Here is a 13176-nt window from a genome sequence, read left to right as displayed (position 1 = left end):
GCTGTCATACTCCGCTGCTGATTGCAGTGCGTCGATGCCATAAGCCCCCCCGAAAACAGTGTTTCACTGTCGTTCACTGTCGTTTACTGTTAGTGATGAAAAGTATGCTATCCTTTTTGCGGTTGATACCATTTTTTGGGGGTTCTACAGTATCAACATCTTTACCTATCTTTCAAATTGAACACCATCAGGGGCGTGATGCCATTTTCATTTGTGTATGTCATGTATTTATTTCATTTGCTTACTGATTCAATTAATGTAAGATGTTGTAAATGTCAGGAGGACAGCAGCCGCTAGCGCAGTGTTAGCACACTGTAACGCTGTACTACACTGACATTTGTCATTTGAACACAACTGGCATGAAGTATTTATGTGGCAGGCAGCTAAACAAATTAGTACCAGTGAGTCGTGGTATACGACGGTGAAATATGACTGAAATACGGTTCTGTAAGTGATGCCAACAGCATTCCATCACCCCCTATTTGGACTTTTTAAGCGCCGCATTTTATCAGCAGTTTGTTCAGTTTAATTTCATAATTCCTTCCCAGCGGTAGAAAAGAATACGTCCCGCTGACAGACTAATATCCTGAATCACTTCTATTTGTCAAAAGCCAGATGCCATATTGTTTACAAGTAAGCCACAGCGCTGCTCTTCATCTGCGAACGATGAATGACCCTGTTTTGACAGTCGCTCATTAAGCCGTTTAAATCATATAAAACTCAGGGGCTAAATTAGAGAAAGTGAATTGTAGAGAGATATTATGTCCGCCATTTGTCATTGTTATTTGATTTTCATTAAATTATAAAAAAAAGAGCTGTTGCTCAGCTGAACAAAGACAGTGAATTGTGCACTTGCCCCAGTGCTGTGAGTGTGCTGTAATAGACCAGTACTAGGCAGTGTGAATGGCTGTAAATAGAGAGGCACTTGGATTTCTACTCGTATCAACTCGTATTATTTGAAATTCCCCCTATCAGCTCTGTAAAACATTTTGCACTTCCACTTGTAGTAAAAAAAAAAAAAAAAAATTTTTTTATTTAACAGTAACATAAACCCAACCCATAGTATATATCCACTGTGTTTGTATAGGTGTATGGTGTGCTACCGGCTGTTTGACCTCGACCTTGTCTGTCCTCTCACTCGCTCTCAGGTATGCGTATCCTGGTGACCCTGCTGCTGGACACCCTGCCCATGCTGGGCAACGTGCTGCTGCTCTGCTTCTTCGTCTTCTTCATATTCGGCATCGTCGGCGTCCAGCTGTGGGTCGGTCGGCTCAGAAACCGCTGCTTTGTGGAGGACACCTTCCCCTTGTGAGTTGCATGTTTACCGCGTCGGTGTTTTGACTGGGTATTTGTGCCAGTGTCAGTGCAGAGTCTTTTTCTGTTTAGATGTCACTGGCATGCATGTCTGTCCTGCACAGTTTAATGTTAACTGCAGGATGTATCACCTATGTCCAATATTATAGACAGCGGTGGAAAGTAACTCTAATTCTGTGCTTAATTGCACTTTTGAGGTACTTGACTTTGCATGGGTGTATTCATGCAGCTACTCCTCAGAGGTAATATTGTTATATAAACGCATGATTGTAACATGAGATGAACTGTTAAGAGATTCAACTACCCCACAACAGCAAATAAAGCAGGCAAATTGAGATCAACAACCTTGAAGTGCCACTTACATATTCATGCATAATGATCCATTACTTTAATGTAGCATGGACAGGTGCCATTCTGCATACAAAGTACTTTTATTGTTGGTACTTTGTGTCTATTTTGATGCTAATATTGTACTTCTGTTGTTTTACTTCACCCATTAAGACCAGGGATGCTCATTAAAATGGCCTTCTTAAGCCTAAGGCTAATCCTCCTCAAACCTGAGGGTTTTCTGAAAAAACTTGACATTGAAACTTTTATTTTTCAGCCTCTGCAGCAGAACCATTGAGAGTCAAATATGTATAATATCTATAAATAAAGATGTATATGTATATACATATATAGAGAGATATCTAGATATATATCTATATTCATTCCTTCCCAATCAGCCTGTCCTCTGATCTCACCACTGACACTTAGATTTCACAGTGCATATCTGCATCACCTTCCTTCCCCAGAGCGGCTTATGGTCATTCTAGACCTGTGAATGCTTGTGGCTCCACCAGGCACTTCAGAAGTGTCCTAGGAGAGCAGCTCTCAACATAGAATATGCGCTGAGTCTAGTTTTGATGGAAGAAGACAGTAGTCACTTCAAGCCACACAAAGAAGTTTAGGTCAGACACAGGAACAGTATAGGCCACAGTTTCTGCTCAGTTTAAACAGAAAACAACAAAATCAGAAACACTTGCATTAAAGACATTTATTCCGAGTAGGGAATGAAGCTGCATGGAGAATGGACAAAACTGAGACATGCAAGGTCATGGCGTGTTCAGCGCGTACATTATCAACATAACCATTCTATATGATGGCCAAAGTCTGCTATAATATTGTGTTAAACTGGAATTGCCAACACTTAATGATATCCTTGGTTTTAAATTGTAAATGTATAGTCAATTCAACGTCAGTTAATAGTTATTTCACTGTGAACGAACAATGAAATGCGTTACAAACTGTAACTGTACAAATGGTAACCAATTACAAAGCGTTATAAACATCAGTTGCATCGTAACAATGAACAACTGCTTTATAAGTGGTTTATAAAAACATCTCATCATTTATTAGCGCTAATAAACTATGACGTTACCATTTATTAGTGACGTTATTATAAAGTATTACTCACAAATAGCACCTATTTTCTCAATCTGAAAAAATGTTTGTGCCGTCACTGACCTAAAGATGCATTCTGAAGGTGCACAAGGTGACTTGATATATTCATCTGTTCATTTATTATTTTCTTCATTGAGCTGAGATAAAAAGAAAATAAAAAAAAAAATCACAGATGAGATTGCAAACAGGTCTACAGTAAACCTTGACCCCACATTCTGAGCGAGGTCATGTACCAAAGTCAATGATGTTAGCGATTACAGAGTCTCATCACAGTGATGAATGGGAGAGGGACCGGCTTCTGGTATAATGAGAAAGACCCCATGTGGCTCATGGTATATGGAACATGACCACCCATGACTTATTCATGTTCCCCGTGTCACCCGGCCTTCATTATTCTCTATAGGATTTATGACATCTCGCGGCTGTAATCTAAGTTCATGCATAATGGCTATGGTGAGCTGGCACATTTTTTTTTTTTTGTCATCATCATCATTTTAGAAATCCTCTATATATATATCAGGAAGATCTGTATTTCTGCATCAGGTGAATTCCACTGAAGGCTGGCTCTATGTCTTAAGTCATAATTATATTTGTTTTAAAGCCCGCTTTAGAAATCATATTGCTGATACATATTTTGATGCTGCAGCGTACCAACAGCTGTCAACTGTTAACTGGGTTGACAGTGACTCTTTATTAGACTGATTGAGAATATGTGAGAGCACCCGGCAGGAACCACTTCCCATGCATCATCTTAGGGTGCCGTAAATCAGATCTGCTTCATAATGAGTCTGAGAAACGAGCTTTTCAGGTCATCAAAATGTGAAGCAGCTTTTAAGAATGACTAAATAAATCTGTGTAAGGTGGTCCTGAGGTGTATATTAGAACCGGACTGGTCCCAGAAAGTGTTTGAGGTGTCTATACTATTAATGAAGGCCGATAGCTGAGAGAGTGTGGACCAGACATGCCAGATATCGTACAATCACCAGACAGGCATACCAATTATTCCAGACAGACAAGTGCTCTGTAACAGACTGAGGTTGTGTAGCAGGCAGACAAACTTGTGTGCTCATCTCCAAAACAGCACACACAAGGGGGCTCCCCAATAATTCGGCCCCGGGTTTGTAAACACAATTACGGCTGGCTTCACTGATTAGTTCTCACTATCTGTTTGTAATCAGTGAAATCAGCTGCTGGAGGATTTTCATGGAATTAAAACCTGCAGACTTTGGGGCTTCAAAGTTGATCCACTTAAAATTCTCCCCGGTGTGGGCCAAAATTAAAAGGAGTCATCATCATTTTGCATAAAAAAAAAAAACAAACAAACTTCCAGCTATTTTAAAAGCCACACCCTGGCAACAAAAGCAGGCTGCAGTTGAAGGGTGAAGGCTGAAGGGCAAACATGTCTCTGAAGGGAGACAGGAGAGAGATTTCTGGGAAAGCTGGAGGAAGGTATTATATTCTGTGGTTTCGCAACTTTAAGCGACATAAAGTTCTACATTCTTTTTGTGGGATGTACAAGATTTATCAGTCAAGTAACTTTTCACACTTTTCAAACCCGGGGCTGTTTTAGTGGTTAATGATGAAGATGATAGTAATTATGACATTTATAAGCAACCCTCTTACTCATTTCAGTACACTCAGTAGTTGTGCCAACACACTCTTATTGGGTCTTGCGTGAACAGTATCTTACGTTGGCTAATATTAGCTAATGATGGTAAATTTTAGACTTAGTCATTTCCTGCATTGGGTATCTGTGCAGTTCATGGCTACACAGTAATGGTTGTCAGGTTTCTATTGGTAACCATTTGGAGAACTTGCCAACCAATTCTTGGCTAACGTAAGTGGAAAACCCATTTTATCATTTAAAGAAAAATAGGCGCAGGATCTAGCCAAATGGGTTCCTGGAAATGAAAATAGTTTTAGTTTCTTTGCTTGCTTTGTTACAGCTCTTGTGGTCAGAACCATATCAAGACATCGCTGCATGTGCTTACTCATGTATGCAAGCTTTAAAGACAATGGCGAAGCAAATAAAGTTCTATGAAGGAAGTTCCACTTGTTCAAGGAAGCGCATTCTTCAGAACCGGTGGGCTAGACAATTTAAGAAAAAAAAGTTATAAAAGTTTTAAACATTCTATTTTGTCGTATTTTGGTATTAAGCTATGTATAACTAAATAGTATGTCAATTTCTTAAATAAAGGTGAAAAAATAGCAACCGTATTTTCATTTTTTGCTGATGCCTGGTTGCCAGCCTTGCAGCCACTTTTTTAAAGTAAGTCTTGAGCCCTGCTGTCACATATTTACTGGGCCTTTCTACTAACCCCTACAATATCCTTTCTTTTTCTTCCCTAAAGCCCACTTGCTTACAAATACTACCACACTGAGAATGACGACGAGAACCCCTTCATCTGCTCCCAGCCCAAAGATAGCGGCATGAGGGACTGCAACTCGGTGCCCAAGCTGTATGAGGAAGGAGGCTTCCAGTGTAACCTGGACATGTACTCTAACATCACTGACAACACCACCTGCATCAACTGGAACCAGTACTACACCAACTGCTCTGATGGCATGGTCAACCCCTTCAAGGGAGCCATCAACTTTGACAACATCTTCTACGCCTGGATTGCCATCTTTCAGGTAAAACCGCTATTCAATTCTGCAAGGCGTCATTGAACAGTTGGACCAACCAAGTAGTCAATTTGTAAAGAGACACATTCAGTCTGGTTGGCTGACATGCAAGCCTGTAATACAAGATGGAGAGGAAGAGGGAGAAAGGGAGCCTAATTGCCCTAGAGGCTGGTGTAACAGGAAAAAGGTCTTACCGGATTAGCAGGTCACCGCAGCCACGCCACCAGACTGCGGCTTCATTTTTCCACACCATTTGTTTGCTATCTCCACATCATCTGAAAAGCATTTACTTGGAGTGTTTATTCACTCCGTCTAGCTGAGGGGTGTAATTTTGTAGGACGAAAGCCAGATTGAAGATCAGTTCTCCCATAAATCTGGCCACCGCTTTGGTTTGCCTGCGTGGAGTAAAACATACAAAGGGGAATTTTTTGGGATTAGTCTTCTGCTGAGTTTTGGTATTAAAAAACACTGAACTGTGAAATATGTTGCCTTTTTAATTCCTTTTCTAAATTCCCCTCTCTTCTTGTATGAGTTGTCTGATTACTGTTTCATCTTTGTCTCTCTTTATCCCTTTCCCCCGCCGGCGGCCTTCTATAGGTGATCACGCTGGAGGGCTGGGTGGACATCATGTACTTTGTGATGGATGCGCACTCCTTCTACAACTTCATCTACTTCATCCTACTCATCATTGTAAGTGCCACCTCACATTGCCCCCAGCTGTGTGCATGCGTGTTGGCTGATGATTGAACGAGTGGGTCAGTCGTGTGAACGTCCGTTGAGAGTGTGTGAATAACAATGTCATCGCGTCCCCTCCCTGTCCTCAGATTGGCTCATTCTTCATGATCAACCTGTGCCTGGTGGTCATTGCCACCCAGTTCTCAGAGACCAAGCAAAGGGAGAGTCAGCTGATGAAGGAGCAGCGGGTGCGCTTCATGTCCAACGCCAGCACTCTCGCCTCCCTCTCCGAGCCGGGCTCCTGCTACAACGAGCTGCTCAAGTACCTGGTTCACGTCGTCCGCAAGGGGGCCAAACAAGTGGCCCATATCTGCAGGTTCTTGGCTCGCCGTGCCGGACTCAACATCGCCGCAACGCCCCCGCCCGTGGAGCCCCAGCGCAGCCAGAGAAGGAGGAGGAAGTCCTCTAGGCAGGGATCTGTGTCGATTCACCACATGATGCACCATCACCACCACCACCACCACCACCACTACCACCTGGGGAATGGCAGCTTGAGGGGAGGAGGGAGCATCAGGTGTCTGGATGCTAGGGATGTTGAGGCCGGCGCTCACAACAACAACGGAGGGGCTCTTGTAACAAGCACGGACACACAACTTACTCTAGCCCTGCCGCTTTCGCTCACAGCAGCCACCTCTGATACAAACCTGGCAATTTTGTCCAGTCCAGCTGTGGGAGGCGCCGATTCCGCTTCACTTCACAGTGTATTCCACACAGAAACTCTCCGCTGTACCCCCTCGCCCACAAACCTGGGGTCCACCCTGGGGCCCTTCTCCCTCACCCCGGCTCCCATGAACAGGGCCATGAAGAGGAACTCTGTACCCTTTGCGGCCCCAGGACCTAAGAACTACCCCACTCTGCAGGCTCGAGCCCTGGCAGAGTCCAGACGAGGGAGTGCTGCTGCCAGCACCCTGACAAACTTCGGCTTCAACCTGAATATCCCACCCATGCCCCTGGAAAGACGGCCATCGAGTCTGGTGGACACACACACTCCCACAGGTAGACAAATCACAACAAACTAACCAGAGCCGAGGGGGTTTCAAGGTGTGCGGTGTTAGGAAAGTCTACAGTTATCATACCATGTGCATTTGCTTATCTACAGTGTTGAATTTTATCATATTAGTATTATGAAAAATCAAAACTTCAGGTTTATATGAACGGTTCAGTTTGTGAGATAGTTGATTGTTTAGTCCCAACCCCGAATTTGGGAATGAGACTAAAACAGTTGATACCATGATAATCTCATGCTAATGCAACCTTAGAACTAACAGGAATGAGGTCACAGACACGTTGCAGTCAAAATCACAATCATACATTTGTGTTTTTGATTAGCTCCATGATCTGCATTCCTTTGCATTAGCTGTGGTGGACCGAGTTTGCTTGGCTGAGCTTCATTGTTAAGTAAAAAAACTGGAAGGCATCCTGGGGCTTGAAGAGAACGGGAGTATCTCACTCAGTCAGAATCAGTGTTTAAGTTCCATATTAGTGGTGAAGGAAGCCAGGTGACACCCCACTGGAAATGTTCCCATCACCTATTTGTTGGTGTACAATATCAATTTGTCACGATCAAGCCACGACTACAACACTATCCAGAGTGCGTGCTTTTTCGAAAGAGTGATAATTGCCGTCAATAAAGGTTAATTCTTCATGTCTAAGCCCACAGCCAGTTTTGTCTCCCCTCGGCCAAGTTTTCTAGAGGCGGCGGACTCGGTAAAAGTCAGGCCAGGTCCGTTCAGGTTGGACAGACGATAGCAACGTTGGCAAACAGCCGGACAGGCCGCAACGCAGCCTGCAGAGACAAGGCATTACTCATACAGCACACACTGTCCATCACCATCACACACACTGCCTCTGACACACACGCGAATGTCTTGAAAATGCTATTGTTCACAACCGATCTCTTTCATCGGATTTTACTATTTGTCTAAACCACTTCATGAGTGAAATGTATCACAGTCATGCTGACTTCATTGCTGTTTCCTTCTCTCCGTCTCACTTTCTCCACCTGACCTTTCTCACTCGGCTGCAGCCCAGCTCTCGAGCCAGCTGTCGGCTCGCGACCTCAGCGCTACCAGCAGCGCCATGGACACAGCAGCATTGACACTGGACCTTGAGAGTTGCCCCTACTGCGTAGAAGGGGCCACCGATGGCAACGAGACCCCCGGAGACTCCGACAGCGATGGCGTGTACGAGTTCACACAGGACCTCCACCACAGGGACAGGAGAGACAGCCGGCAACCCAAGAAGAAGCGCCTCAGGCTGGGCAAAACGGCGGCCAACATTGTCCGCTTCTGGAGGCTGGTGTGTGACACGTTCAGGAAGATCGTGGACAGCAAGTACTTCGGACGAGGGATTATGATCGCCATTCTGATCAATACTCTGAGCATGGGGATCGAGTACCACGAGCAGGTGAGCGTACTCTCGGAAATGTGTGAGTGTGTGAACTTGACCGCAGCTGCTGGATGGCGCTCCGCCGAGGTAGTTTGCGGACCTGAAAGTTCTCAGTGGGAATATATAGTCGCTCATAATGGGGAGTCAGATGAGGCCTAGTAAAAGACTTTAGGCAGGTGTTAGTTACCTTAGATCCTCTGTGCACGTGTGTCATTCTGTGTGACTGTGTGCGCTCCACAGCTCCCACAGGCCCAACTGGAAGTCCTGATGTATCTCTCTGGCCTCGTTTGTTTATGCAAGCGTAATTACAGCCATGTGAGAGAGAAAACGGAAATGAGAGAGTAAGAGAGACAGAGGATACAGAGAGAGAGGAAAAGAGGAGCAGGGGTGATTTAAGGGGTCAGGAAGGCCCCACAACATCTGACAAGAGATATTTTCTCTTTCTATAACTCTCAGTCTGCAGTTTAGTTTTTTTTAGTTTTTTTTTTACTCCTGGGCTTCTTACTCTTTGACCCAATTTACTGTTGATATTAACAATGCAATCCGAATCAGGACGCTTTGTCTGGATGATGAAAAAGACACAGAGGTGCGAAGGTGTGAATGCACGCAGATTACATAGCAATTGGCCGCAGGTCGTTTGGAGTGCATCGTGACCAGACTGCAGCCTTGTGAGAATGCAACATGCCCGCTCAAGAACAACTCTATCTCTCCTCCCTAGATCGAACAGCTACAGTACGTTGCGGCAGCATTGCTTGCCTCATACTAGCAAACATGTGTTTGTTGTCAAGACTCACTTACTGTATGTTGCACAATAAGATCAGATTCCAACAAAAATGTGCTTTATCCTCCCTACCTTACTAAATTGCCTGAATTTGACCAAAGACGTGATTCAGGATGCAAACCCCAGACTTTGGTCGCCACCTGCCTGTCCACCTTCTGCCTAAGCCTAGCTTATTAAACTATAAATGTGTTACTCATGGTTATTTTAAAGTGTTACCATTTAGTTTTACTTGTTCCTTTCATACATTAGAACATTTGTCGTACTATTCATATGAATGACTTTCAATTTTACCAAAGTAATATTCTAGCGCAACGTCTTTACTTTTACATAAGTTTGACTTTTGGGTAATTTTATAGTAGATAATCTTCTCTGTGAAGTAACCTATCACTGATCACTTCCTGTGCTCAGCTGATTTTCCTCCAGTGTTCAAATGTATTCAATTGAAACACTCTATCAAGACTTCATGGTTTGGCAATGTATTTTTCTTCTGATGACTGTTTTAGATAAAACAATTTTCCAAGTGCAGGTTTGAGTTTTAAGATGAATGTTGTGTTTGAGGCTGTCGTGTTGTGTTTTTGGCTCGGGTGATTTTTATAAAGTTATATAACACAAGTAAAGTAATTGACACGAGTATTGTGTGTGTTTGTTTGTGTGTGTGTGTGTAGGTGTGTAGTAGGAGTAGCAGAGCCAGGTTTTACGGGGTTACTTTCGGTCCCTGACCTAGTGCCTATAAACAAAACCAGATGCCAAAACATCCGCAGCGCGCACGCACGCACGCACACACACACACACACAAACACATGCACGCAGGAAGTTTTACAGCTTTGTAATCTCCACCTTTCTCCAGTCGCTACTTCTCCTGTCTCTTCTCCTTCTCTGTCTGCCGTTGCTTCGCCATTTTTTTCCCCTTCCTTCTTTATGTTATTTTTTTCTGTTTCTTCTGCCTCCTCTTTTCATGTAGCCTCCTTCCTCCTGCTTTTTTCCTTTCCTTCCTACTTTTTTTCCCCTCTTTTTGTTTTCCTTCCTCTATTCACTTTCGCCTATTTTGTCATTCTTTCTTCCCATACTCTCCTTCTCCTCTGTCTCTAACCCCTCAGAAGTCTTTCCTCCTCTCTTTCCTGAGTACCCTCTCCCCGTTTGGGTAACATGGATCCCTCTCGTCTCCAGACAGGCTGCTGAAAAACTTAACCGAGACGCTTCATTGATTGCAAGCCCATCGACATCCAGTAGACATAAGGATCACTAAGCCTCTGTTTGTCTGTGTAACTGCATCCACATGGAGGAGAGGCTGGGTTTCAATTTCCATACATCCTCCAGCCAAGTTTTCTACTGGAATTTTTGTACACAGTGTGCACCCCGTAGCACTGCCACTTTAGGAATTAGACAAGTCCTACCAACTGTTTTCAGTAATACACATGTTTAAAATCATCCTTCATCTGCACCCAGATGATAAACATAGTCAGCATGTTTCCAAGGAAAAAAGTGGAGAACTGGTGTCCGTGGTTGGTCTGTCCATAGTGGAAATGGGAAAGATGGTAGAGATATTTACAGCCTGAGTTTTCCACTTCTAGTTAAAAATGTAAAGTTGATGTGAATGGTATTGGCCCGCTGGTTTAAACCTTAAGTACATTGAATATCAGATAATGTAAGGCTTTTTATCAAGTAGTTTTCATAAGGGTGACTTCCACTTCTCCCAGAGTACCATTTTAACATGATACCTACTTTTACGTGACGTTCGGGTGCAACGTTGCCAGTGACGTAGTGTTCCACCTCTGTAATGGACATATGTAGCAAGTTAACTCTCAAAGGCCGACTTAGTGACTAATGCAACACAGCCGAGTCACATTGAAAGCCTTCGATCAATTCGAGAGGCTTTTTTTCCCCCCTTATTCTGCAGTCAAATCTTCTAAGTGGCTCAACCGCTGCACAAACTGAGGAATTATTGATTGCAGATTTCTCCGATCTATGCCATCTATAAATCTATGCTGACACGCCACAGGGAATATGCTGAGGTCTAATGTTAGATGGGCTTGTACGACACTGTATTCAGTGTAGATTGACCTCAATGACAAACGACAAATTGCATTTTTCCAGTAAATTATTTTGACTTTTGTTTTCCTACTGCTCAGACCAGCTTGATGGCCCATGTACACGTACTGTCTGTATTCTACAGTTTGTAGAGATAGAGATGCACCTTCTTTATATCATCTCAAAGTTCTTGTTTAGGGATAACTGTCCCTTCAAGAAAATGTGTTTTAGCTCTATTAGGTTTGACAGCTTAATCGATCAAGTTGACCCATTTTGCTGTTCCCCCCTTCTGTTCTTTAGATATACGACACACACAGAAATGCGCACACACCCGCCGACGCACAGACGAGATGCAGAAGCATGTGTCATTCAGATGCAGATAAGGGTGCAGAGTTCTGACTGCGACTTCAGGAAAGTTGAACAATATTCACCCCGATTAGTAATTGATGATCACGTGTGCAAAAGTAAAACAAAACGTCTGCGTATTTGTAAAGACCAATCAATGTTTCTACTGGCAGCGGTAATGATTGAATATAATGTGCTTATTAATCATGGATTATAGTGATTACGACCTGGACGTGTGTGTCTGACAGAAGACCATTTGTCACGAAGGCAGAGTTTCTTCAGCTGCGTGTGTTTGTACTGCATGTGTGCAGATTCCAAGAACAGTATTTCCCACTGCAGTTCATTTTTGCCAATAAAAAAACCCACTTTCAAATTCCTATTTTTCTGTTCCTTACCCACAGAGATAGTTCAGTTAGTGAAAATATCTGGTTTTGGCATCCGTTCAACCGTAAATGATAAAAAAAAATGCTTTACTGTCGACTGTATATCTGTTACCAACATTTACAGTTGTTTTCAGTTATTAGTCCCTCTGTGAAATGCATTTTTGGTGAAAAGTTGTCAAGGATACTGATAGTATGCTAAAGGTCTACTGGTATAGGCTTGTTTATATCGGTAGTTACATGCAAAAATATTTAATTATATTTAAAGCTAGAACATAAACTTTGCCAAATGTTATCCTAGACAATATTTTATAAGAACATATTAAAGTAAAGCTACCACAAGCAACAGGTTTTTTTTTTTTTTTTTTTGGGGGGGGGGGGGGGGGGGGGTGGTTGTTGTTGATTCAAACATTTTTTTGTGGATTCTTGTGAACAAAATTGAAAAAATTTTACTTTGTTTAAGTGCCATACCGTAACCCAACTACAGAAAAGCTTATTTCCACAGGCTGAGACTCCTCCATTTATCCTCAGCACTCTGACATACAAAAAGTTTCAATTGTGATATCTTCTAACCGAACTGTTGTATTTTCACTGCGCTTAACTTATTATTTTGGTTCATTGTCCCCTATCTTTTGAGCGATGTGTTTTAGCTGCAGCATGCAGTTGTGTTCAGACCAAAAGCCCTTCTCAACCCACTGCCAGGCACTAAGATGCAGATGGGCAGTTAACCGTAGCTACATAGAGTACGTATTGGACTTACACTTACTCTCAATGGACACAAACATGACTCAAATTGAATGCTAACTTAAGTAAGTAAGTTGAGTTAAGTTAAGAAAGTTAGAGTAGAAACATGAACTCCGATTGAATGTTAATTTAAGTAAATAAAGTCATGTTTGGTTAAATCGGGTTAAGTAAGATTAAGTCAAGTGAAGTCAGATAAAGTTAAGTCATGTTTGGTTAATTTAAGTAACTCAGATTGAGTGAAGTAGAAACATTCTTTTGAACAGCTTCAGCTTCAATTGCATGCTAACCTAAGTAAGTTAAGTTCAGATAGGTCAACCTGTGTTTATTTAACTTAATTTAACTTGAATTGTGTAAGGTTAAGCTACGTCACTTTAGGTTAAGTCAGGTTTAGTC

General features: G+C 42.7%; 1 protein-coding gene across 17 annotated transcripts in view; it reads left to right on the top strand.

Annotated features, from left to right (window-relative positions):
• Positions 1-13176, top strand: part of cacna1g (calcium channel, voltage-dependent, T type, alpha 1G subunit) — a 275131-nt gene that overhangs the window by 153371 nt on the left and 108584 nt on the right. For all 17 annotated transcript variants that reach the window (XM_030399310.1, XM_030399319.1, XM_030399309.1 and 14 more), the window contains exons 6-10: positions 1149-1308; positions 5109-5391; positions 5980-6072; positions 6207-7113; positions 8144-8523. In XM_030399310.1, coding sequence (XP_030255170.1) covers positions 1149-1308; positions 5109-5391; positions 5980-6072; positions 6207-7113; positions 8144-8523 — 1823 coding nt within the window. The remainder of the gene's footprint in view (positions 1-1148; positions 1309-5108; positions 5392-5979; positions 6073-6206; positions 7114-8143; positions 8524-13176) is intronic.

This window comes from Sparus aurata, chromosome 20 (assembly GCF_900880675.1).
Source record: "Sparus aurata chromosome 20, fSpaAur1.1, whole genome shotgun sequence".
In the NCBI taxonomy this organism is placed as follows: domain Eukaryota; kingdom Metazoa; phylum Chordata; class Actinopteri; order Spariformes; family Sparidae; genus Sparus; species Sparus aurata.
The sequence above is the reverse complement of the archived record's forward strand: the minus strand, read 5'-3'. Positions and strand labels throughout refer to the sequence as shown.